This window comes from Penicillium brevicompactum, assembly GCF_028827555.1.
Source record: "Penicillium brevicompactum strain IBT 35665 chromosome Unknown utg000003l_segment0_segment0, whole genome shotgun sequence".
Lineage (NCBI taxonomy): Eukaryota > Fungi > Ascomycota > Eurotiomycetes > Eurotiales > Aspergillaceae > Penicillium > Penicillium brevicompactum.
The window spans coordinates 4537935-4563258 of record NW_026623206.1 but is presented as its reverse complement, the minus strand read 5'-3'; the positions used below and the strand labels follow the sequence as shown (position 1 = coordinate 4563258).

Below are 25324 nucleotides of genomic sequence, written 5' to 3'. Positions count from 1 at the left end.
TGACGATGAGTCAGTGTAAGGTTCAGACCGTCCACCTCGGCCCTTCTCTCAGTCGACTCTGTGCATCAGGCCCTATGCCGATGTGTCTACTCGATGCAAAACCCAAGCCACAATGGGCTAAACCACCGTTTGTCTCATCATTCGAAATAATAGCCTCCTTGTGGATCTAATTACTGGCGTGCCATGGGTGATTCTCATTGTTCTCGGTTGGCATCTCGCGTCTTTTCAGTCCTGGAACTTTCAAAGACCCGAGGAATGCTGGTGGTTTGTCTTGTTTGATGGCAGATGAGCCATACCTTTGCAGACAACAAAACTTGTGTCAAACAATTTTAGCATCGTCGCCGGAAGAAGCATGTGTAAGAGCGAGTGATGTTCACTACTTCAACTTCTGTTGCTATGCAGCAATATATGGCACGGAGATATCTGCATCACCACCTTTTGGATAGTTTGCAGTCACAGTAACGTCACGTTCAACTTCAACGGACTCTACTTGATGTATAGCATCCAATGCATCAAAGTTACACTTGCAAACTACCATTAGTAGGTAGTTTCTGCAAGACTGTATCTCAAGGCTTCGTCTGTTGCCATTTTCACATTATATTGAGTAGCTCGGGGTGAGCAGCAGGTGAGATCGAGCGTCAACAGTTTGAGGTAACCGTTCAGGTGACCGTTCAGTGACTCTTTTGAAGGCGGTCGAACTCAGGTCGGTACGGTCATGGGTGGCAATGACAGCAGGCTCAGTGTGACTGCCGGGCTATAAAAGACCCTCGAGCACAATTTCTCTTGCATTTCATTCCAAAGGCCATCATGGACGTAGAAAACATATTGAACATCACCAACAAGCAAATTCACAGAACTTTTCGAGTCCTTAGATGTATATATACGCGATGAAAGCACTGGGAAGTTTGAACGATAACAAGGACCTCCTTGGAAAGAAGAGATAGAATCAAGTCCAGTTTGAACCTTGGGATTGATAACTTTGAGATAACTTTTGAAGAACTCATTAAGTCAAACACTAGTTGATGAAGCCTTGAATACAAGCGATAGTGACACCGACAAATGACCTCGGATCTCCCTCGAACCTCCACTCCTCTTCCAAGACCCTCATCGGGCGTACCCCTACCTAATTGGGCATGACACAATCCAATTCTCCGCTAAGTTGATCAACTAAACGGCTTGAGCCACGGAAAGATCACCAAGAAGCTTCAGAGATGGGGTAAAAAAGTAATCACCGCCATTGGACTGAACGAAGGGTTCAAAGGTGACCTTATTGTGCACTTTATTACCATCGTAGACGCACGTGTACAGGAGTTTGTCGTCCTCTTCTACGGCACCCTTGACTGACTGGCCAACAATGACATCCTGTCCAGGGTTTATACCATCAGTGAAATCAGTCTTATCGGCCGGAAACGTATCAGGATTGATCCAGCCTTGGAGATTAGGGAGTCAGCGACTTCATGATACTTCCTGAATCGAGAGATGACTTACGGTTCTTAATGAACTGGAAGACATTGCAAAGGCTGGACTGGTAACAGGTGAATATAAGGCCGCGGTCTAATACAGTCTTGGAGTTCTCCTTCTCTTCGGGACCGACCTCCGGTCCATACGAGATACCGCGGCGCATGATGTCAAATATATCCCGATCATTCATCATACCTCGACCCTTGGTCTTGCGCACGTGTGATGCAAATGGGCAATTGAGCTGATTATCCAAGGGGAAGTCAAAGTCGTTCCACGTAGCATATTTATTGTTATCCTCATCGGGACACAGTTCAACAGGTGCTCCTAAAGACATCTCTCAGCGCTTGATATATGCAGGAATATTGCTACGGCTTGCGGCTTACCACTCTTCCAGCGTCCCAGAAGTCGAGCCGCCAACTGCTCTGGAGTGAAGTTTAGACGTGGAGCCTGTGATTCTAAGAAACTAAAGTTATAGAAATTAGATCATGATTTCAGCGGTCAAATGAGCTGATAATATACCTGTTGAACTCTGGCACGAATTGTCTCATCTTGCGAACAACAAAAAGGCTGCCGTCCTTTGCCCATTCAGGATGCATCAACTGTGTAACATTTTCCATCTCGCCGTCGTGTCCGAATAGGATGATTCTGCAATGTGTAAACAGCGTGAAGCATCATTCACAAGGCTGCGTTTCAACATACCCAGGACGAGTGGGGACTTTGCGAGATCCAGGTAGTTTTATGGTTTCATCGTCTAGGCCCTTGATGAGTGGCTGCGAAATGCCGTCCAAAAACCCAAAGCTGAAAGATGGATCAGGTAAAATCTTCCCCAGTGCCAGTTTCCAAAGACTTACTGCTCATGTCCCTTTTGGTCTCCGGGCCTTTCTTTGCCATCTAAGGTCAAGAGATGACGAACGCCTTGGCTCGGGCCCAGGTACTTCTGGGACAGCTCTTTTACTTTTTCCTTGACTTCGTGTTCGGTACCACACACCAGCAACACCCCATCAACAGAGCCATCTTTGAACTCGGGAAGCCAGTCTTTGGCTTCATCTCTACCTTGACCCACCATATCTGCGAACATGCCCTTGAGGAATGGGTCGTCTTTGAACCTCCCTTTGCCCAGCTAACGAGAAGGAAATTATTAGAGCAGGCTCTTGAAGTTCAAAATGAAAAAACCTTCACTTACCTTGGTCATGCCCCTGACCGTAAAAGATATGTTAACCTGGGCCAGGCCCACATCGTCGGTTGGTCCTTTAGTCCTCGGGATATCATGATGGGCTGGGAGGGCGTCGTGTATGGCAGAAATTACGCTACCCGTCAGGTTTATAAGGTTCCCGACTATGCCCGGTTCACTTGATGCTGGTTTCTTCACCTTGTGTATGGCTGCACGGTTGACCAGGGCATCGTGGGAGGAAGTAATCACATCATCTGCCAGGCCTCGCAGTCCGGGTCTGAAGGCCGCAGCATCCTGGATATTGAAGAAGAAAAACTGCTCATATCTTTTCGTAAAGCCAGGCCTAGATTTAAGTCAGCACTAGCGCCCTTGGTGATTGTCTGTTCCTGAAGCTGACCAGATATCTCCCTGGATATTTTTGAGATCAAATTCGGATGCGGACCCCATTTTCTGCTCGTGATGATTTCTTAAATCAAATTTTCGGTTGTGCAAATGATGATGAATAGCAAGTACAATGAGAGTCAGGCAAAGTTGTTCGAGATTATTCTAGAGGGACACTTTATAGCTTATTGTGCTGCGAAGTACCCTCTTCAGCCAGCGTTGAGTGTACCCTTGCATAGCTCAATGAGAAAGGAACTTGAAACTATCGTCATATATTGTCAAGTCAATTGGAAAACTGCAATAGTGGGGCCCAGCCTTGCTTAATGTTGCAACGGACTTCGCCTAGGGCCGCACGGGATGTGGTGGAGCGCATTCTTTATCTTGGCCAATACACTGTCGGATATTGTCATGGTCGAAGAAGAGCCAGATTGCTAATCCAAGCTGGAGAATCTCGCGCGCGTTGAGCAAAACCCGACCCATTTTTGTAGGCTCCTTTTGGGCATACCTGTGGCAAGCATTCTTTCTTTGTGCTACTCGCTTCATTTGTCGAACCCCAAGATAAACATAAAAAGATATCACCGGGGTGCATTCTGTGTCCTAAATGTGCAGTAAATTTCTGTTCCGTCTACACGCACATGTATCGACATTCTCAGTCTTGCAATAAAGGGGCTCTGCGGTTACAGCCCTTGCATAATTCGTTGTGCTCATGCCGTAGTTTGACAATGTTCGGTGCGTTGTCATCAGGAGTTTGCTCAGCTTGGCCTTTTGGAGACAATGATGGGTTTTAAAACAGAAGTTCCTGCTCTGGATAAATCGAACCAGATCATTCCTCGAACCGAGTCTGCTTGACCCCACTTCGGTCTGTTCTACCGAAACGACTGGCCACAACTGCGATCGCGCATTTGACGGCAACAGCGATAGCTATTGGCAGAGTGACAGGTTGATATATAACGTGGAGTCAGAGCCTCTTGTAGGTCGAGGCGGAGGGCTCAAGGCGTATTCGAAAATATTTCGGCCAACTTTGAAACGACCATGAGTAGCAAATGAGACGATCATATCGGACGCGGTTAGGAGATGGAAAGCATTTACGACGATTTGTGGGAGAGGTATTGATGGATAAGGTCTTTCTCCTACGGCGCGTCTACTCTATGACGCACCTCCCCGAAGCGTGAATCTTGGTTGAATGTGGGGTCAAAGCTAATTGATGGGCGACTGCCCCGTAGTTTGTCCAGTATATCCTTTCAGCAAATGATAGAACATGCTGGTTTTTCCGGTCTTTGACTTCGGGACGGACCCATCCAACCGATAATTCCTGATGGCCATGGAATATAGGCAAAAGGCGAAGTCTATTTTGATCCTATTCCGCTCATGGATAAAGAAGGGATTATTATCCGTCCAGATCGAAACAAGAATATTTGGTAGATCGCAGTGCGTGAACATAGGCCTTATCTTGTCCTGTTCTAATTTAGGTCCTCCTTGGCGAACGATTTAGATATCCAATTATTTTTGAGTATTTCTACCCCTTGGGTAATTGGACGGCGATAGTATGTTGAGTGGCATCTGACCAGAGTGATCGGTCAGATGCAGGCTGTAAATTGATTGCATGCCGAGATACCAATGTCAACATGCTCTGCTTAATAGTGATACAAATACGACTTTCAGTGCAGGATTTCCCGGATACCATGGGAATGATAGCCGATTATATTGTTACCGGTTTTTGCTAGCCAGGACGGAAGGAAATATCATCAACCATCAATGGGCACTCTCTGGCATACCGGTTGAGATGTCGATCTTTGAAACCCTTTTTCGACGATAGCGCCAGAATTCATACACGGATGCTCATCACAAATGAAGGCTACCCAGCTTCCTATCTACCTTCTCTACACCTGCGATATGATCAATCACGCACTAGCCATATGTGTGCCATCACATTTAATATGAAACCAATCGGTTTTACAATCATCACGGATCAACTGGCAATTATATAGAGGAGCCGTGCGCCAGATCATCTCAACCAGATCAGGAAGGTCAACGATCTACTGCTTCCTGTGTAATCCACCGTTGTCGCCTGTGTCGTGGATGGCGTTAGGGACTGCTCTCTCAATACTCTCCGGCAGCTTCTCTTGAACCTTTTGAGGAACGAAGGAAGCTTCGCCCCCGCCCTTTGCGTGAGACTTATTTGTCGACTGACCAGGCTGTGACCCAGTAGGATGGACCTTAAAAATGCAATCAGGGTTATGTGCAAAAGTTCGGATTCGCAGTTAACATACTGAGTCCGGGAGGCTCCCCTCAAGTCCTCGCGGTGCTTTGTTCTGGACAGCTTCAGGAACTTTCGAAGCTCCTGTAGCATGGGAGGCACCCTGGTTTCGCTGATTCTGGGTTGACAACTCCGACATTATGTTTAATTTGGTTCAATCAATCAACTAAACGTTTGTCGTAGATTTGAACTGACCTTTCCTCGAGGTAGGACATTAGGTCTTCATAAGCGCAGTCCGAACTTCGACAAAAGTGGCTGGACTTTTACTCGGTGCTATCGAAATATAAAATACGTAGTCGCGACGCCGCTATTGGTCCCCGTCATGGAATGACGCACATTGGCGGTAATTTGTGACGTCAGGGCACAGTTTGCACCTTTTCTGGTAATCATCCAAAGAAATGAGCTGATTGAGCAGCTCTTCGGATTGACTCTCGAACCGCACCTCCCTTCGTCTAGAAAGCAGACGCAAAGATGACTATGAGGCAAACTCACGACCTCTCGATTAGTGACTGACTAGTCATAGCCGGAGGGTGACCCAGACAGCTATCACGAATGGCTGTCAGGCTTCTAATCTGCCTGACAGCTCACGTTAAGCGATTCTACTTCAGCGACGAAAGAGACGGGAAATGTTGGGGGTAATCAAGGCTCAAGTGTGGAATGTGATTGGTGGAGTAATATTGATCTTGCTTCTTTCGGTTCCCGATTTTGCAGCATGAGAAAAGTCTAGAGGCTGATTTTGCGGCTCTTCTCGACCTGAGTACAGTATTGGTAGCCCAAGAGACCGAATGGTTTTACTGGTTCAAGTCGATCATATGTAATGGCTATTCATATCTATAAGCCTGGGCGTGCACTTCGAACACGTCTTATTGCTTAGGAGGTCGGTTGGGGCAGGTAAGGTATTTGGAATATCACACAGACCATTGGCAACAGAGATCCGATCCGCGGTTTAGTTACCCTCGCAGGAGAGTGATTGGTCATCCGTCGAGGAGGAAGCTGCTGCTTTCTCTCTCTGATTCATAGAACGTTTTAGAATCTATGTCTCCTGTCCTGCATAAACCCTCACGTAGAATATATACTCTCTAAGCCCGACCCATCGTCTCCATCTGCCAACTTCGACCGCCAGTCTGGTATCTCTAGCAGATAGCTTGTAGAAAATAAGCTACATGTAAGGACAAGATGGTAGATCTAAACAAAGACTCCGGTTTGTGCACTAGAGGCCAAGAAACCGATTAGTCCCGGCCGACCCACAAAGTTTATTTCAACCAGTGTATCTTGACCATTACTCCGGCGTCCGAGAATATTTACAAATAAATTGTTTCCTTCTAGAAGATACTATACTTGGTCAGCGCGAGATTTTGCAGGGAGTAAGCCGATTTTCCCTCTGAATTCACGGACTCTAGGGGCAGATTTAATCACGCCAAACCAATAAAAGAAGTGGAACAGAAAGCGTATAGAGAAGCTTTCGATTTAAGTTTAGGCTTGAATCCTTCAAGATGACCGCATTCTCTAACCGAGCGAGCGTTCCCATGGCTCATCAGCTACTAATCGTGAGCACGGTCTGTATGGATTTCGCTTTTTCCTAGTCTGCCAGCCTTGGACCGACTCGAAAAACATTCGCTTCCCGTCAAATACGACGGGGGCGTGACTCGAAGATAAATCGTGTGCCTCATGCTTCTACCAGATCACTCTGCTTTCGACCCGACTTTCCTACCAAATACATTGAGACCTCTGGAAATCGAACCAAGAAATATTTCCTTGGGTTGACAAGACTTAGGTTAATCGTCAGCTGGTGTATGAATGAGTAGGTGGGGTTAAAGGGCCTAATCTTTTGGAGCAAATCGGGATTTTGTTTTTCCGGCAGCTGACGTTTTTAGCGGACCCACTAATTTGCCTTACGGGGCCTGTGAGAACCAACATAGACAAGTGAAGTGAACCAATCAGTCAATAAAATACTCTAACTCGGTGGGTCTGTAAATCATTTCGCCGTCATTTCACGGAGGCGACATATATTCAGGCTACAGTAAAAACAAAGCATCATTCACCGTGGTCATGGCTTGGAAATTTCGTCATCCTTTTATGGTACAGCCTTTCCTGAAGAAACCTTATACTTTTCCGATGAGCCTATGAGTGAAAACTAGATGCGAAACGAAGAGAAAGCAAATTATAGTTATTGAAAGGATCATTCATCATGTTCTTTCTGATAAACTTCCACGGCTAGGCCATCGAGGTATCCATGGATGTGAAGCTAAAGTAAAGGCTTTTGAGGCAACCTGGGTAGAAAAAGCTGCCAAATGATGACCAGCTGCTGATAACTAGCCTACATATCACGTCATAAGCATTTGAGATCTATTTCTTCGTCATCGAACAGGGCATTTAAAATATTGTTACATGTATTAAATGTCTACCATGGCATCGAACTCCTGTTCTCTCTACTCGACGTGAGACAATAAATTTGAGCAATGCTTCATCATTTGGCAATGTTTTCGAAAACTTTGAAGCTCAGGTTGAGACAACCTGGTTTCTCCGTGCCCCATAAAGTATATATTCGAAAGGTTGAGGCTCTTCAGTCATTTTCAATCATCAACCTGCAGTACTCGACCGCGGGTTATGGAGAAGGTGATTATCAGGGCGAGACCCCACCCTCTGAAGGTGTGAGCCACCGAACTCGGGAGCTGGAGCACCCAGGACCATCACCTCCACACACGAAACCATCAAAATTAGAGCCTTCAGGTTCTTCAAAGCCATCTTCCCCTAAGCCAACAAATAAAGATCGCGAGAGAGTTGCTCCTCGATCACCGAAAGAAGAACGCGACAACGGAAAGAAAACCGACCCAGATCAGGGGTTGAAAAATTGAATTTTGATTAGAAACGCTGCGCTTCTTGGGCACAAAGCGCTGGGGATTAACTGCTATGCAGCGCAAAATTGTTACAGTACGGCTTCCAAGTATTGACTTGAGTACATTCATATTGTATCATAATGAAAAATTCAATAGAAAGCAAGGTCTTCTGGTAACAGGTGATTGAGTCGACGTAGGGGAGGAACGTAGAGGTCTGGAGATTTCCTGGCTAAAACGGCTTGCGCGCGACATGCCAGAAAACGAAGTCAATGGACAACCTGGGCTAACCTACTGTATAGTTACGTCAACATGAAGGAAATCTTTGTTTTTTTTTTTTTTCATATAACTCTTGACTTGGCTAGATAAACATGAGGATAAATCATCAGACTATGATGCGAAAGGAAGATTGGCTGACCCCCAGCCGGAGGGCCGCATAGGACCATTGGGGATTGATTCGCCATGAAATATGACCGAAGGCCGCATGATGCTGTCCCATTTCCCAAAGTTGGGACCGGAACCGGACCACGATTAGGTCTAAGACTCCGCAGTAGGATTAAAATGCTACACATCATCGATTTTGGCTGTTTTTGATAAATGGAATATGAAGTCAAGGCAATTTCCTAACCATGTGCTTGATTACTTCACCGCTGGTGACTTCAAGCCTTTGGTTCCAGCTGTCTATATCACCGCTATCAATTGGGACGGCACATACCTTCCTCTGCTACCCACACAGCGAGATTCAGGTGAAGATTGAACCCATAAATCAGGGAACCTGTTTGCCCACAACATACCTACGTCATCCCGGAGCGGGCAAAGCTCCTCGAACGAAACCGCACCGTAGCAACAAATTTCGGGAAGAAAGAAAAAATAAAACCAACAGATGAAGAGGCGATACAGCGATGAAATCGAAAAGAATCAAGAAATTCTGGCACAGCTCACATGTCTACAAGAAGAATTCTGGGTTCTTAGAAACATCATCTTTCAACATGCCGAGTGCGAAGATTATCACATCAATCATTAACTAGCGACGATGAATTCGACCGTCCTGGACAGCCTACCCAAACGCGACCCCAGCTTCATGTCCACAATCTCATCTGGTATATGGTCGGCTGCAACGGACGATGACAATCACAATAAGATCGAGCCAGGAGTATATAACGGGAATGACTTGACGTCCTTACACAACTCGAGTGAGAGCCTTTTTGTGTCTTACGATCCAAATACTATACTGATTCAAAGTTTGAAATGTTTTGATTAGAATATCTGTGCATCTCAAAGGGAGGGGCCTGGGCTGCTTTTGTACGGCAAAGAGCTCCGGAGTTTTTCAAAAAGCAGCTCCGCATGACATGTCGCATATGCACGACGTACTCTGTGACCCTTGCATCTGCAGAAGCTCGACAAAGGGATTTCCGAAGAAAAGAGGAGTTTCCGTTGCGTGGAAGAACAAAAGCTATCTGCTAGAGTCGACAGACTGGGGATCGAATCGGAGCATATGAAGAGAGGAGGTGTCGGGTTGGAAGAGAGTACGGCTTATCAAGGGCAAGGAGGATAAAGGAGAAGATGCATCGGTTGTAGACCGCTCTAGGCTAGATAGACAAAGCATAAACTTGCCATTCGACAGTAGACCAATCACTCTCTTACGGAGGCAACTGGGAGAAATCGACCACGGATCGGATCTTTGTCGCCAAAAGTCCTCGTGATATTCAAAATACCTCACCTGCCCAACCGTACCTCTTAAGCAACAAATACCTGTTCCACCCGAACGCTGACGGTCATTTAAGCCTAGGCTTATAGATCGTGTTTGGACCTTTGCAGGTCGTTCCAATTTTTTTCGGGCCACAAATAGAACACCCTTGGTCTGCTGTCCCGTGGGTCATCACTAGGATATTCATTAAAAGACCGAAGCAGCGTCCGTCCACGTTCATGCGCGATGTTTGACTGGTGTAACCAGTGCTTCTTGTGTCCAGGCTCCAATCAGAGTCATAGTAGCGTTGCAGTCCCACGAGGTGAGCGACGATCGACAAGGAACAAGATCATAAACCTTGGTAGCTGAAATGGCTCACATAGTTGTTCTGGAAACTAGACTGAGGTTCCTACTTTGTGCTCTCCAGTAAGCCTAGTCATTTTCGTTTTCCTCCGCCAAAATATCCAACCAACACCCTGGACAATATTCGTGGTGTTTGTGCCGACAGGTAGCAGCATTTCTAGTAGAGGCAAGATCAGTTGGATGCGAGAAACACAGAAAATTACCGTTCGAGCAACGCAGGACTAGGATATGGACAAGATTGATTATAGCGAGACTAAAGGGTGATACTAAGAACGATATGCGAACTGCAGGTACAATCGAGCGTCACTGTCGGCCAAAAAGAGTCGAAAAAATCATTTGAACGTCCGTTCAACAACTTCAACGCCTCTCAACGAGAAAGTAAGTCGCGTCATCATCTGCGCAACTGACTCTTTGGGAGAGGCGGAGCCGAAAAGACATAAAGAAGCTGGATTCCCAGCCAAAAAGAAATCAGCATATCCATCCTCACACTCTGAAGTCATTGTACCTCTCTTGCCTGCGGGGATGGGAGCTCCTGTGACTACGACTGTCGCTTCCACGAGCCCCGCGAGAGTAAAAAAGTGCTTCGCAGGAAATTGTTGCGTCAATAAGGCCAGTGCCGAGAAGGACACATACGACCGGTATGTTGCCCGTTCTCACTGCATGATGAAGAGCTGTCCAGTTAGTTTGATCGGCCAGGTCGACGTCCACGCGATCTTCTACTAGAATCTGTAGAGCTATAGCCGTGTGCTTTGCGTCGGCAGCCAAGCAGAGTGCTGTTTCTCGGTTCAAATCTAGGGGATTGATATCCACAGCATCATGGACTAAAAGAAGCCTTGTGATCGACTTCTTGCCATATTCTGCTATGATGTGGAAGGCGGTCCGACCGTAGATATCTCTTGCGTTAGACTCTAAACCGCATTTGGCCAGCAGGCACATGGCTACCGACGTGCATCCATACTCTGCTGCAATGTGGATAGCGATACAGGAGTGTCTGTCCGTTGCATCGATGGAGGTCTCCTCAAAGGCGAGCAATTGTTGGACTATCCCGCTATCGCTATTTTCTGTGGCTTGGTGCAACAGGGTCAGTCCGGCCATCTCTAATTCTAGAATTGGGATCTGCACCACGGGCAATCAGTAGCGCGACAAAATCTTGAAGGCTTGCCTGTACGGCCTGGCAGAGCAGACGGTTTCTGATAGTGGCATTCTCCGGTAGGGTCGTCCTTAAATTGGGATCTGAATGAAGGAGTAACAGTCGAGTGATTTTCGGGGCTTTCTTGGCAACAGCAAGCCTTAATGGTGAAAAGTATTTATAATCTGGCATTCTCCGGTAGGGTCGTCCTTAAATTGGGATCTGAATGAAGGAGTAACAGTCGAGTGATTTTCGGGGCTTTCTTGGCAACAGCAAGCCTTAATGGTGAAAAGTATTTATAATCTGGCGTTCGTAGATCGCTGCCCCTTTCCAGAAAGACTTGCACTAGGTTTTCATAGCGAAACGCGATGGCGTACCAAATAGCAGTCCGGTTCTTGATATCCCTTGTATTCAGACTTGGATCAAAATCTAGTAAAAGTGATGCAGTAGACAGTCGATTCCTTGCAATGGCGTATACCAGTGGTGTCTGCCTGCGGTGGTCTTGCCAATTGATATCCGCTTTGTTATCAAAAAGAAGCGTGCGATCATGATCTCGTTCTTAGTGCGAATTGCATAATGTATCGTTGTGCGAGATTTATCGTCTGTGGTATTGGCGTCCGCTTGATAGCTGTACAACATCATTTCCACAAATTCCGACTTGCCTTGGAGAACACCCCAGAACAAGGCAGAGCTGCGTTGGCGTCGGACGTTGAGCTTGAACAAGTAGTCGAGCAAAAGAGCATTTGTTGCTCGATTGAGGCAAGCAAGCATAAGCAAATCTTTCGCTTGATCTAGCTTGTCTGCTATGTAAGGTATAATCTCAGGAGGGAGATCGAGGAGGAGCATCTATATGTTAAGTTAGTATCAACTCACGTATCAAGTCGTGCAGTATCAGGGGCCGGGTATATTCACATTGGGGTAATGGGCTAAAAAGAGCGCGAGTTCGATTTGTAATGTGTGGAGTTGGTCTGGTGGGTGACTTGAACGGAAAACCGGGAGACGATAGATAGGTCTTTACTGTCTTATTATATTCGAACCCCAGATGCAGGATAATGTTGGTTCCCGCGTGGTCTGAAGTATCGGGAAAAATCAAGGAACGGTTCAGGTTCCTGGGAAGCGGGAATCGTTTACCCGACCCTTACTATGTGTTATCATTCTCCTCACGGATCAAGCTAGGTGGTGATCGTAATGAAAATCAAATGACCCCTAGTCGCCGATATATGGTAAGGGCCTAGACTTCCCGGGATGGATGTCTGGCTCCTAGGCTCAAGTACGAGCTCCTATAGGTCCCTTCTTTGCGGTTCAACAGTTCCACGGGCTTTCGGGAGAGAGGCAGCTCCCAGGGTCAAGATGAGTGCTCCTAACACCGATGGAGCCGTTAACAGGAACGTGACCAGTTTCTTGATAGTGATGGTGGAAAGGTAAGTACGATCTCCTCTCTCGGTGGCACTCTTGCGATCATTGATATTGATAACAAATGCGCGATATGGTCCTATGACAACCATGGCTGCACAGGGTCTTCCGCATTCTTCAGCCAACTTGATGGAGATGACTATTCAAGTAAGTTACTGCCTAGCATGCAAATCAAGAAAAATAGACTAACGGATTTGTAGGGTTGGACAAAGTCGCCAACAGCACCCATCCAGGTTACCCTATGCGTGGCGCGGAGGCTTGCGGCACGGAAAACAATTCATCAGCTGCATGGGTTAAGGTCAAAAAAACCGGGGTGATCACCTTCTACAATTTTCAAGGAGACAGCTCGACATGTACGTTGGACAATGGACTCAAGCATGGCAGCCGCTGCACCCCTCGGGCTTGATACACTCCACCAAGTCGTCTTCCACCAAGTCGTCTTTCACCAAGTCGTCTTCCACTAAGTCTTCCTCCGCTTTGACGACGCTGGACTATTCGTCATCGGCTATGGAGCCATCCTCGACTACTTTCCAGACCGTAACTATTTCTGATCGTTCCTGATAAAACTGTAAAACAGTTGGTAAGAAATCGCTCTTCGGATTTACAGTCCATACCTCTCTGTGTATTGGGTCCATGGTAGGGTGGGGGCTGCAGCAACGTCAAGAAGAGATTTATCAATGTTGTAGTAGACTGATGTTGATTCATGTTTACAAATGATATGATATTACGTTATGTTGTTCTAAATGGGAGTTGTTTAGTCTAGAGAACGCATTTCCCCTACCTTCCACATTTAACCTGGTTCAGGGCCCTTAGATCATCTCATATGGTTGATAGTGCCGTCAGTGATGGCTCAACTGAAGCATGTCTTGATGATGTTCTAGTGAGAGTTCTGATATATATACAAGTAAATTTTGTTTTACAGATACGTCGTTTATCAAAGTCCAGAGGGCGATTAATGCCCGCATCGTAGCAATATTCACACGTCTTCGGACCTTTATAGACTATATACCACGAAATGATGATCTCGTGGCTCAGTGAGTCCCATGCCCGATTTTACCAATTGAATTCATTCAGCCATTGTCTGAAGAGCCATGCTAGCCAAGGGATATCGGCCAAGTGATCAGATATACTATTAGTTTCTAAGTCGTGAAGCCACTGTTCCACAGCAGCAGCACACTTTCAGCCCTAGCATTCCGGTTGCGTCCATTTAGAAGCCAACAGAAAAGGACACAAGTTACCACTTCGACTGTTACGAGGAGCCCCAAATCCAAAGGCGTGGTTGCTCGTCAGCGGGGCTTGAAAGATCATCTGGTAGCAGGATATCTCGACAATTCAACGGTTGATGCCTTCGCGACTAAATTTACCTGGCTGAAATTATGGTACGTATCTACGACATCAACACCTACTGGCTAAAAAGTTGCCTAAACAACATTGCTCCCTATCATCCGAGTGGCAGAGACCCTCGGGTTCCTAGAAACAGATAGCTCATTTCTAGGACGAATGAAAAGCGCTCATGACGGGCACCACAGAAGCTCCGATTGAGGGTAAGATCACCAAAAGTCATCAGGGCACTTCAATTTCACTAGACACTTAGGTCATCTAATTCTTGATAGTTCCATGGTGGCGATTAGACACGATCAAGGAGTTTCTCGGTGTCTCGCAGGATTGATACGTCTTGTGCCACTTGGCAGAGTTCTTCAACCTATGTAAGCAAGAAATGGGATATGCGGAAAGCTACTCACAGATTGCCATCCTTTACCTTGGCCACTCTTCGCCTTGCTTGAACGTGGCACGACACCGACAATGCAGATTGTGTGCTTCGGGGTCGCCTTGACCTGCGATTTTCGACCCAACAGATGCTCCCTGCATTGCCAGAAATTGCTTTAGGTTTATCCTTCAGCTGGTATCATAACTGACGATGAAGGAAATGGTGGTGGGATAAAAGTCTCGGGCAGGCATACCTGATTGCCTGCGAACAAGCAGCCACACAAACTCGTTTCTCCAGCGGCCATGGCAGCATGCGCATGTAGTCTTGTTCTGAGACTCTGTTTTAATTCTTGCAGGAGTTGAGACGACGATGAGTTCATAGCCTTGGTTCTGGTAGTCTGAATCTGGCGGGGTACATCAAACAAAATTGAGACGCTGGGGCCTCGCTGGGTCTCGCTGGGTCTCGCGGGTGGCACCATCTGTAAATTTCCAATTAGAAAATCGATCCAGCTCGAGGCTCTGACTCAAATAGAAAGTTGGCTTACAGGTTCCGGGACCAATAAGTGATATGGCTATCGGCCACGGCTGGCAAGTGGGTACAGATTCTCGTCACGCTAACCTGGATCGGTTCAATCAGACGGGCCAGGCTGGTTTAATATCTGCTGTTTGAAGACAGTCTCGAATTTTATTGGGCTGACAAGGGAAATACCTGTGCAGAAGGCCTTGCTTTTGCTCTCGTGGTCTAGTAAGCTGGTGAAAAATTCAATGATTAGCTCGGCTCGGCTCGGCACAAAGGGTACTGCAGTCTTACTAAAGGGATACCTAACCAGGACTTAGGATCTGGCTGGCGAACATGAACAGAATGAAGTAAAGCGAACCAGCATGTCTGACAAGAGATGAGTAGATGCAGTAGTCGGGATGGTCGCCGTGCTTGTCAGCAACCTGAAGCACTTGGAGAGTTATAGGTGAAAAAATTGTCATGGGTCTGCGGTAGGAGGACACCTCGAATCCCGAAGCGAGAAACCCCATTCGAAATGAGTATGTAGTGAATACTTCTGATGGATACAGGTCCGCTCGAAATTAGTTTCACCATGTTATTCTCTTCGGTTCTTTCTTTAGTCTTGGCCAGACCCACCTTGGCCTACATCTGGACTAGCCCATCAATTACTGTCGAATGGGAAAAGGGTAATGAAAATCCACTAGCTACATTAGGCCTAGCGTTGATAAAAATAGATATTGAGAAGCAATCAAAGAGAACAAATTGGTGAAACTGATTTCGAGCGCGTCTGTACATATCAAAGAAATTGACCGAACTTATAGTGTTCGATTTGCCTCGTGGTCATCTGTCTCACTTACCCCCTGCATGGAGTTGTCAGACTATTGCCAATTTCGAGGGGCTTTGATGATACTTGCGCAAAGCAAGGTCTGTTGAGCTTCCTCTGACTGGAGTGACGGCCTAGTCAACAACAAACTACAAGCTGTTGAGCCAATCTACGCATTTTCCAAGAGCCACACCCTGTCAGCGGCTCTTCGTGTCTATATCTGCTGCAACAGCGTTGATTAAGCTTCAACGTTGAACCAGCGACCACCACTTCAACAATTGTGACCCATGTGTAGCGGATCACCAGTTCAACGCGTCGAAATACGCTTTTAACTGCCATCAATTTGCTTTAATTGTTGGTTACTGGTTGAAAACTGAGGTCGGTGAGCGTGTTGTTCTTTGAGCAGGTGTGTCTACGTGCACTCACTTGTTGAGGTTGGTCGCGCGGTAGCTTAGCTACCATCCATGTAGATGTCTCCCTCGAGTGTAACTAGCTGTGCCACATTGACTGTCAATATTGCAGAGATCAGGGACTGCATTGCTGCTCTGCTCACCGTTTGGCAACGCTTCGTTCCTCAAAGCTCAAGAAGGTATATTATTTGGTCGCTGAACGCACAAACACGCTAAGTGATATGTGTGCCTTTGCTCTGATAACCTTGCCGTGGCCGGCCAGTCTCCTCTCAGTCCAACACTCGTCCTACGGATGGTTCATCATGCCCCGAGCATATCTAGCGGTTATGGTGCGCGCCACTGTTTGTTGTGCTACGGTCATATGGCATGCGAAGCCTCGTACCAGGCTCCTAAGACTCGTGCTAGGACCTCGCATACTGGTCCTAGGAGCGACAACGCTCCTTGAGCGCTTCTTTTAGATCATGAAGCCATTTTTAAGGTTTCGGGGATCCATTTGGGGTCTCCTAGGACAGAGAAGCTGATTTCACGCGCATACCGAATTACGTTCGGCAGCGGGCTTGATTGACTGTTGCAGTACGCTAGACAGCTAACAACGCTATCTCCGTCCTTCATTCCGCAGTGCAACCATGATGTCTACTCTTGGGGGCAGAGTTTCTTGAGCCATTATATTAACATCACTTTGCAAGTATTCGACAGCTATTCTTTGATCGACATCATTTCCTGGTCCTTCTCATTCTCGGCTCCATTTTGGGCTTGGGACATGAGGTAGATAATGGTCATAGCAATGCGCGTCACTTCATCTTCGCCAATGTGATCCTGATGATCGAGAATGCTGAGGATATTCCTGAAAACTGGCATATACAAATAGAATTATCTAGGTATAAAGAGGGACTATGCTATCATCGTATCCATTACCAGTCTCCTCATTTCTGTTCCAGACGCTGTCGACCCCATCTACAGCCATCTCTACAATTGTCCAGCATCTTGCTCAAAGCATCATGTCCATCAAAAGCGTACCAGCTCAAAGATTCAGCATGCACATGTACAAACATGACCTCCCTCCGGATTTCGAGTGCTGCCTATGCTGCACACCCCTGTCTACGACTGAAAAAGACAGTCTGGAGGTGGTTGATTGGCTGATGCAGCACGACCGTGTGCTCGCTTCGTGCTCTCGCCGGGCCCCAAATGCGCTCACCTTGGCCATCATACAGGGCAAGAGCTGCATCGTCCGACACCTGATGAAGCGGTTTCCTGCATGCATCAACGATCCAGATGGGAACAACCAACGACCAATTTTGGTGGCTATAGAATACCGACAGTACGAGATTTTGCAATCGCTCCTACGCGATCCACATACCAACGTGAACGTCACAGATAAGAGTAGCCATACTCTTCTCCACCTAGCCGTGATTTACGACGATGTGACCGCCGTCAAAATTCTGTTGGCGAACCAAAATGTCGACATCAATGCTCGAGACAGGAAGGGCGATACTTCACTTCTGCTGGCTGCCAAGATTTACGGGAGCGACCAGCCCAATAGCAGCCGGATACTTGATTCTCTGTTATCGCATGAAGACATTCGGCCCGAATGGCTTGACTGCGCCGGTCGCTCGGCGCTCTGGCACGCAGTGAACACCTGCAACTTGCAGCTGATTCGCCATCTTGCAGAATTTCCGCGGGCTCAGATCAACGTACCTGACCATCGAGGTGTCAGCCCGCTTGCTCGGGCCGTGATTCGCAGACGACTTGACATTTTCAATTGGCTTCTTGCTATCTTTCCGCAGAATATTGCCCGAAAGTGACTGCAGTGGCCTTGCAATCTCGGTGAAAACCATGGATCTGAACTCCGCGGCTTGCTGCAAAGCGTGTAAAACCACTGAAACACAGGCGTCGCAGAAATTCCCCACCCTCTATGTCGAATAACACATTTCTCACAATTCGGCTTCAAGTACCAATGAAGCTTTTCATTTCCTACATATTCCGTGGTAAATATTCGTTCTGCGGCGCAGTTCTGAAGTGGCCCAGCTGAATGATACGATGCTGAATCTTGAGAAGTAGAAGCAACATAGTTGAGATAAGGAATTTGATCACAGGCAGCTTGACAGTCAAGCTATTTGCCCGCACAGCCTTCGAATCCCCTCGTGCTAGATGAGGCCCGTTGGAAGGATTTTAGGATGAATCTATGATAAAGCTCTGCGACCCAGGAAGCGCAACAACAGTCTCAAGATTCAGAATACAGTACTAAACCATCATTACATACCAGATTCAAGTCTTACTACCTTGTATATGTCGATGAATCCGGATGTGATAAATGGATAGGCTTCCGGAGAAAGGGCTGGCCCCCCTTTTTGCACTGTGCCGGTTCAATTGTTGACATTTCATCTTGATCAGTGCTATCAAATTTTGTTTCATTTCGAGTTTCAAGGGATCAACAGACGCATCCGTCTTTGAGGATTTTGTCGAGCAGCTCCTTCAACACTGTGGAAAACGGCTCGAGTCTAATTCTATACTAGTAATGGATAACGCTTCCTTTCATCACTCGGGCACAATTGAACAGATGTGCGCAGAGGCTGGCGTAAAATAGTGTATTTGCCTCCATATTCTCCTGGTTTGAATCATATTGAGGAGTTCTTTGCTTGGCTGAAGGTTTTTATCCCACGTGATTGGCGATCTTGCGAAGAATATCGAGAGCAAGGATTCGATAGCTTCCTCGAATGGTGTGTTGATGTTGTTGGGGCGAGGGTGAAGAATGGGAAGGGGAGTTTTCGACACACTGACCTAGCCGTAGAGATTCCGTTGAAAGCTGATATGCCTGAGTTCTCAACTAAGCTGACATGATCCTTTCTAGCTCCGAGTCTAATTTAGGTGATACAGTCGCTCTCAAAATTGGCTTAACCAAAACGCTCTATTCCACGGCTTCGTTGTGACTACTTTCATGATATCTTAGGCTTACAGTACAAATCTATCTTGCATGAATCCTTGACTCAGAGCAGTCAAACATCATAAGTCAAAGCACGCAAAGCAAGTACGAGAAACCCTTATCATTTAGTGCCTATCGAGTGCCAAAATCATGTTCTAAACGCAGCCTGCTAATGAGGTAGTTGATCTTCATCTCCTTTGCTCAGAGTAAGGCGTTTCCACCACATGACGCATCCTTGTCTCTCAGGCAATCAAATAATCGTTGGAAGTTGAAAATTCGATGTAGGCCCTGGGACATCCGTTCTCTCTCCGCTCGGCTTTCCTCCCATTCTACTTTGGTCAAAAAATGATCCCCATACTTCTCAGCTTCTTTCGCTAGAATTCCGAATGTTTGTGGTGGAAAATCTGGATGTACATAATCTGGTTCTACCTCATACATCCATAGCTTTTCTAAGTCCGCAAAGTCTCTAGATCTGTTATAGTTTTGAATGAGACGACTTTCAAGCTCCGGTCCTGATAGGATGTTTGCAGTCTCACCTTGGGCGAAAGCAACATAGGAAGAATCAATCTGCACAATATTTTGCAAGCGCCCTTCACCTCCTGGATGCTTATCAAGATAACTTGGATGATTATGAAAGGTTTTGAGCTGGAATCGAGGTTGCGAATTGACAGAATGGAAAGGATGATCCAAAAATGACTCGAGAAAACTCGTCTCCCAACTTTGTTGGATTCTCAATTCCCCCTTCTCAAATTTGAAAATGTGATCAAATAAGGTGTCCCCTAGAGCGTACCAAATTGCCATTACCGGTGCAATTTGACAGATCATACCGCAGTCAGCAGTCGTCGGTCCTCGAATCAGGATGTTGAAGGCTTGGCTTGAAGTTTGTTCTCCTTCGTATAGTAATACAGGATGAGTCTGTTCAAGTCTATAAGACCATTCAGGGGGACATAAGTGTCGGATATCCCGATCCCAGAGGGTGATTGGATACTGGGTATATGTTCGATTCCACAATTCCGTGAAGAAATTTGGAAGGTGCAGCCCTTTGAGTGCACTGCTGTAATACTTGGGCCTCTCGGGTCCATACAAAGAAGCAAAGCTCCTAATTCCTTCAATCAAGGTTCCTATATCCCACGTAGCAGAGCCTTCCTTCAGCTTGGTGAAATAGGCTTGTAATTCCACTGAGGGTGGCTCATTGTGCAAACCCCTTATGATGTCCGCTCTTTATTGCTTGATTGCGTTCGGAAGAGATTCAATGATAATCGAAGCCTCTTTCTCTTTAGATGAATAATTTAGTCATCCACAGACAAGTTATGTTCGTTAAATTCATCACTTACGACTAGCTGACTCGGTTGTAAGGTCCTAAATATGGCATGTGAGTTTTTGTTTTCGTATTTTCTTTTTTTTGTTTCATTTTGAATGGCAAAGCTATTACTCACATTGGCCAATGATGGGTTACTCATGATGATAGCCCAAAGAATGAGATGTAGTGGTGGAGAGTTGTAAGCGTCTGGCGTGCGGGGTGTCGATAGGAAGATCTCGGATTTAGGATCGGTCCGAGCCGGTGCATTAGCTAAACTCGCGGGTGACGCACAAGTAGATAATCAAGGAGAATGGCACCGAATTTGAAGCCATCACAGCTCGAGCTAATTTATCACATGATCCAGGGTAGCTAGCTAATGCATCTCAGATGAATGGTTGAAATAGATAGGCCCACGCTAGCAACTGTTTCTCCACCGCTTCCCAATCAATACTAGTACCTCTTGTCAATATCCCGTTGAGACTTCACCGATAACTCCATAGTATTATCTAGTCTCACCCGTCGGCTACGGGCTGTCTTCCGCGCTAGAATGTTACAAGCATCCTCATTTGTACCTGTTCCCAGTAGGATCTATGTGGCTGAGTGAGGTCTTGTTTTGTATCCTTCCACAACTTGATTATTTAGTTCAACCCTCCATTCTGTCTGATAGTGGATACAGTCCGGGGATTGTTGATCCCATGCTTTTCTATCTGCACGTTCAACCACAGACTCAAGCCCCTGCGGAACAGGTATTAGTTGATGCAGGGAAGGTGAACATTCACCAACCATGTCCTCAAGGTCGGATGGAGGGCAGATCACTGATGGCGTCCATTCAAGGTGGGGACATACGAGGGAGTCCGTTGCCATAGATTGGGCAGTTCAGTTCGGTAAGCATCATCGTCATCATCGTTAAAAGGAGTGTAAGCCATCCCCTCAAGGCAGAAGATACCACTGAGGAGTCTATCAACATGGTTGTGCGTAAATTTCCACCAAGTTTGATCCGGGGTACATAACTCTGGCTGACAGCCTTAGTATTGTGATAAGCGGATTCATGGGTAGTCTGTAAGGACAGTCACTTTTTGCAGGCCGGATGCCGAATAAGCGGCCCAGACCATCAAATAAATATAGGAGAGGCAGAGAAGGGACAGGTCCCCAGATTATCGAGGAACTCCCAAGCTCTAGTGTTAGACTTGTTTGTATCTCCATGGAAAATTCTAGTTCCCCTGGATAGCCAATACAGTTACAAGACGAGGTAGCATATTTTGACGATCTGAGAGTGGTAAAATACCACTAGAGCCCTTTGGGGCAGGCTTACTCATCGTTCACCAGTTCCCCCTAGTAATTGTACGGTATTCCGGGCACATTCGGAAGTCCGGTGTTGTAACACGCCCAAGCTTATTTGTATAGACCCCCGAGATCGTTTAACCGATCGTTATCACCTACAATCAATCGTCTGATTCTAATGGTCATTTCCAGTAGTAGCCATCACATTTATTCCTCATCCCGACAATATATAATACACCGATACGCATGAAATCTCTCCTATCGATCTAGCAGTGAGTCACAAACATGACTTGGTGGTATTATTCAACCAAATGGCGGGGTTGGGCAGCTGTGCATTTGGCGCGCAGTTCTCAGAGACATATAGCTGTCTCGCCGTATGTCCACTCAATCGAATAATTTTTTGGTCTTCCCTATTATTTCCAAACCATGGTTGACAGAAGAAATAGAAGACACAGCTCATCCGGGTCATCAACGGAGAGCGATCCTGCTCCTGACCCCCCGAATCCCCCTGCCGTCATTCAAGAGAGAAAGGAGCAGAGAAAGTATCAAAATGTCGTTCTGGATATCATTGCTAGGTAAGAAATATACCAATTTTCTAAAAATGTCATGCTTTTTCTCTTGAGTTCCGCTCATCTTCAGAAAGCCTCTACCTCAAGCCCGATTATAGCGATCTCAAGATATTTTGCCAAGATCGAGTCTTCCCAGCTCATAAGCTTGTTCTGTGTCCCAGATCCAAGTACTTCCAAAGCGCATGTTGTGGTTCTTTCGAGGTACTGTAAATTTAAGCAGAATCTTGTGGAGCACTTAGGTCGAGGCTAATGGGACTGACTCACAGGAATCCCAGGGATCTGTTACTTTGGACACTAGAAGCCCGACACTAGTCGAGAGGATGCTACAGTTTCTTTATACTGGAGACTACACGGTTGAAGACAATACGACCGAAGTACAAATTTCACTAGGCGATAGCGATAAGCTACCAGAACCAGATACATGGCATTCGGAAGCGGCTTTGCGACTCTCTCAAAGAGACCAAAATGACGTGGAGAACCTTTCAACTGAAGATAATGCCGTTGATCAAATTGCAATGTCAATGTCAAATCAACTTGCAGCGAGCCTTATGGACCAATGCTCAGTGAACAAAAGGACTTCAGTAACTGGCGAGGGCCCTTTAACAGGCTCCAGCGAGCAAATGGATGCTATCGACGAATCATTGACGGATTGCCACCCATGTTACTTCCATCTCCGCATGTATGGAGAAGCGGATTACTTCTTGATCAAAGATCTGAAGATCAGAGCAGCAGAGAACTTTCGAGATTCATTTGAAAATTGCTCCGAAAAGCAGATCTTGGCGCGGGTAATCAAGGAACTCTATTCAACAAATGCCGACTACCGAGATATCAGAAATTAAGTGATAGAACTGATTGTGAAAAACCTGCGAAAGCTTCATGGAGGGCTGACCCCGGAGATTGATTACGACCTCTTGAGAGCATATCCAGCGTTTGCTGCTGAATTGTGCATAGCGACCATGGAAAAGTATTTGAGTGTGTCATCCAGCCCCAGACAAGTGCTACCCCTTTCCACGGTTGAGTACAAGCCATTCAAGTTCAAAAACTTCGAATATCCATATGGCATGGGAGAGCATGGGAGACGTGGGTCCGAATGAAGGATGTTATCGAGAGAACCTCCACCAGTCATGTCAAACATCCATTTTTGACCTCTGGAGATATGGCCTTGCTTGAGTCAAAGCATTTGGTATTGTATTTGAAAAACACATTACTATAGAAGAGATAAATTTCAATAGTCGACCAGTCGTTGTAAATAGGGTCTGTAAGCGAGCTTCATGAGCCTTCATACTGGTATGGACTAGCGTGATTGGGTAGAAGTTGAAAAATACATTTGTTTTCGTAGGGAGTATACTCCTACTCACTCCGGAAATGTATAAAAATTCAAAGCCCGGTTGATTGTAATTGGCTGTGACATTTCCACCAATGGAAGTCGTTGCGATTAGCAGCAGGTGATTTTCGGCTACCAAGTCGAAGTGGTTCTCTGGATCATCCGCGGGGATCCCGTGCAATACCCCTTTCCACGCGACCTGGCGCTGTTGATGGATGATTGGGCTGTCATGGCCCCTTGGGTACTTGAGGCTGGATGTTTATCAAGAAAATCTATCGTATAGATAACAATTATTGCTTCACTTCATTTGATCATTCGTTTTGGTAGAAAAATAAGTGTCGCTGCATCGATTATCGATCGACTAAATCAAACGATTCCACCATCCTGAGCCTAGGCCAATAAATGTGTTGACAGAAAAATATATTTCGTAGACTATTAGAGCAACGACCTCTGCTTTTGGTCATACTTCAATCTTGTGAACACTGTGAAAATCCGAGATATTTATTTCTCACCGTTCTGTTAATTTTATTGAATCCGACTCAAAGCCAGCGCGTCTTTCTTGTAAAAGCATGTTCGCGAGAGCCTCAAATTTCAGAGTGTTGGTGCTAACAGAGCGGCAGCACAGGCTGCTTGGCATGTTCCGAAAGCCGAGTTGCATACAATGACGGAGGCAGGCGCACTAGCACCCATAGTAGCTCCCCAGGTGAAGCCTGCTGCCGAGTAGCAAGCCATGACAACAGCGGAACATCCTGCTTGGCAAATTCCGTAGGCGGCTGGTCCGGCAGATACAGGAGGGATGAAAAGTAGTAGATTATTGATGAGCACCCACGGGGCTCTCATTTTGTAGGACTTGAAAAAGGTGAAACTGGGAAACTCAAAATATTTGTTCTGTACGAAGGGTGTGCTGGGATGGGGGAGAACATGCTGCCTAACTAGCCATACAATGATACGTCACCAACCGGTGGCTACTCTCTAGGCCTATCATAGAATTTAGCTTACCGCCCTTCCCTTGCAAAAGGACAAACGGAATCCTCACATTGGAAAAGCAGACATACCTCGAATACATCAAATGCAAGGCACATGTAATGGATCAAGACATCAATCGCATTACCATTTCTGCATTCAGAGAGCGGATCCTTGGTCAACATCTTCTGTCACCAACAGGCCATGGATGAGCGAGTCAACGACCATCGTGTCTGGGAACCAGTTGCCTACCTCGGCAAGGACGCGGCCCGATCTAGAAGCAGCATACCACAGGTGCGGGGCTACGTACCACAGAAATATTTTTGGCAACCTAACTACGAATAGTTGCATATAATGATCGGTCAGGAAGAACCGTGCACATCCATCAAACACATATTACACCAATTGCTCTATCGATATCATGTAGCGTAGTTTATGAGAATGGAAGAAAATTGGCCAAGTTGCATGTAACAAAGAATGCGTTCGATATTCAAAAGGACACTCACAAATTCCCGTGTTGGATGTTCCATGCGGGATGGTGTTTTTCGTGGTTGTCAACATGAAATAACGGAAGGAATGTTGTAACACAGAGAAATCGGGAAAACGATCCTCTTTAGAAAAAATAGACAGACCTGTACAAAAACCATTGAATCGTGTCTTGCAAACTGCGCGTCAAAACAGGCTTTAGGTAATTGGCGTAATTAAATTATCTATAAAGGCAACTGCTAATTCCAATGACTAGCGGTTTTGGTACTCCATCATCAGAAAAGCATCCCGACAGTTAACCCAATGGGTAATCAGAACGAAATGGATGAGATTGATGAATTTTTTA

The 25324-nt window shown here is 46.3% G+C and overlaps 7 protein-coding genes across 7 annotated transcripts; 1 reads left to right on the top strand and 6 right to left on the bottom strand.

Annotated features, from left to right (window-relative positions):
- Positions 1-1167: 1167 nt before the first annotated feature.
- On the bottom strand, positions 1168-3079 carry N7506_005466 (Dyp-type peroxidase; the record flags this gene model as incomplete). Its single annotated transcript, XM_056954760.1, has 8 exons — positions 1168-1430; positions 1489-1785; positions 1845-1924; positions 1981-2106; positions 2161-2259; positions 2313-2581; positions 2645-2975; positions 3030-3079. The coding sequence occupies 8 exons, from the start codon at positions 3077-3079 to the stop codon at positions 1168-1170; spliced, it is 1515 nt and encodes a 504-aa protein (XP_056813649.1).
- A 1970-nt stretch (positions 3080-5049) lies between these two features.
- On the bottom strand, positions 5050-5409 carry N7506_005465 (uncharacterized protein; the record flags this gene model as incomplete). The annotated part of the gene is made up of 2 exons (XM_056954759.1): positions 5050-5229; positions 5284-5409. The coding sequence occupies 2 exons, from the start codon at positions 5407-5409 to the stop codon at positions 5050-5052; spliced, it is 306 nt and encodes a 101-aa protein (XP_056813648.1).
- A 5077-nt stretch (positions 5410-10486) lies between these two features.
- N7506_005464 (ankyrin repeat domain-containing protein) lies at positions 10487-11249 on the bottom strand (the record flags this gene model as incomplete). Its single annotated transcript, XM_056954758.1, has 2 exons — positions 10487-10735; positions 10788-11249. The coding sequence occupies 2 exons, from the start codon at positions 11247-11249 to the stop codon at positions 10487-10489; spliced, it is 711 nt and encodes a 236-aa protein (XP_056813647.1).
- Positions 11250-11712: 463 nt separating this feature from the next.
- On the bottom strand, positions 11713-12129 carry N7506_005463 (uncharacterized protein; the record flags this gene model as incomplete). The annotated part of the gene is made up of 1 exon (XM_056954757.1): positions 11713-12129. One exon carries the CDS (start codon positions 12127-12129, stop codon positions 11713-11715), a length of 417 nt encoding a protein of 138 aa, XP_056813646.1.
- A 657-nt stretch (positions 12130-12786) lies between these two features.
- Positions 12787-13102, top strand: N7506_005462 (uncharacterized protein; the record flags this gene model as incomplete). Its single annotated transcript, XM_056954756.1, has 2 exons — positions 12787-12843; positions 12881-13102. The coding sequence occupies 2 exons, from the start codon at positions 12787-12789 to the stop codon at positions 13100-13102; spliced, it is 279 nt and encodes a 92-aa protein (XP_056813645.1).
- A 4595-nt stretch (positions 13103-17697) lies between these two features.
- On the bottom strand, positions 17698-17970 carry N7506_005461 (uncharacterized protein; the record flags this gene model as incomplete). The annotated part of the gene is made up of 1 exon (XM_056954755.1): positions 17698-17970. One exon carries the CDS (start codon positions 17968-17970, stop codon positions 17698-17700), a length of 273 nt encoding a protein of 90 aa, XP_056813644.1.
- A 6150-nt stretch (positions 17971-24120) lies between these two features.
- On the bottom strand, positions 24121-24369 carry N7506_005460 (uncharacterized protein; the record flags this gene model as incomplete). The annotated part of the gene is made up of 1 exon (XM_056954754.1): positions 24121-24369. One exon carries the CDS (start codon positions 24367-24369, stop codon positions 24121-24123), a length of 249 nt encoding a protein of 82 aa, XP_056813643.1.
- Positions 24370-25324: the final 955 nt, after the last annotated feature.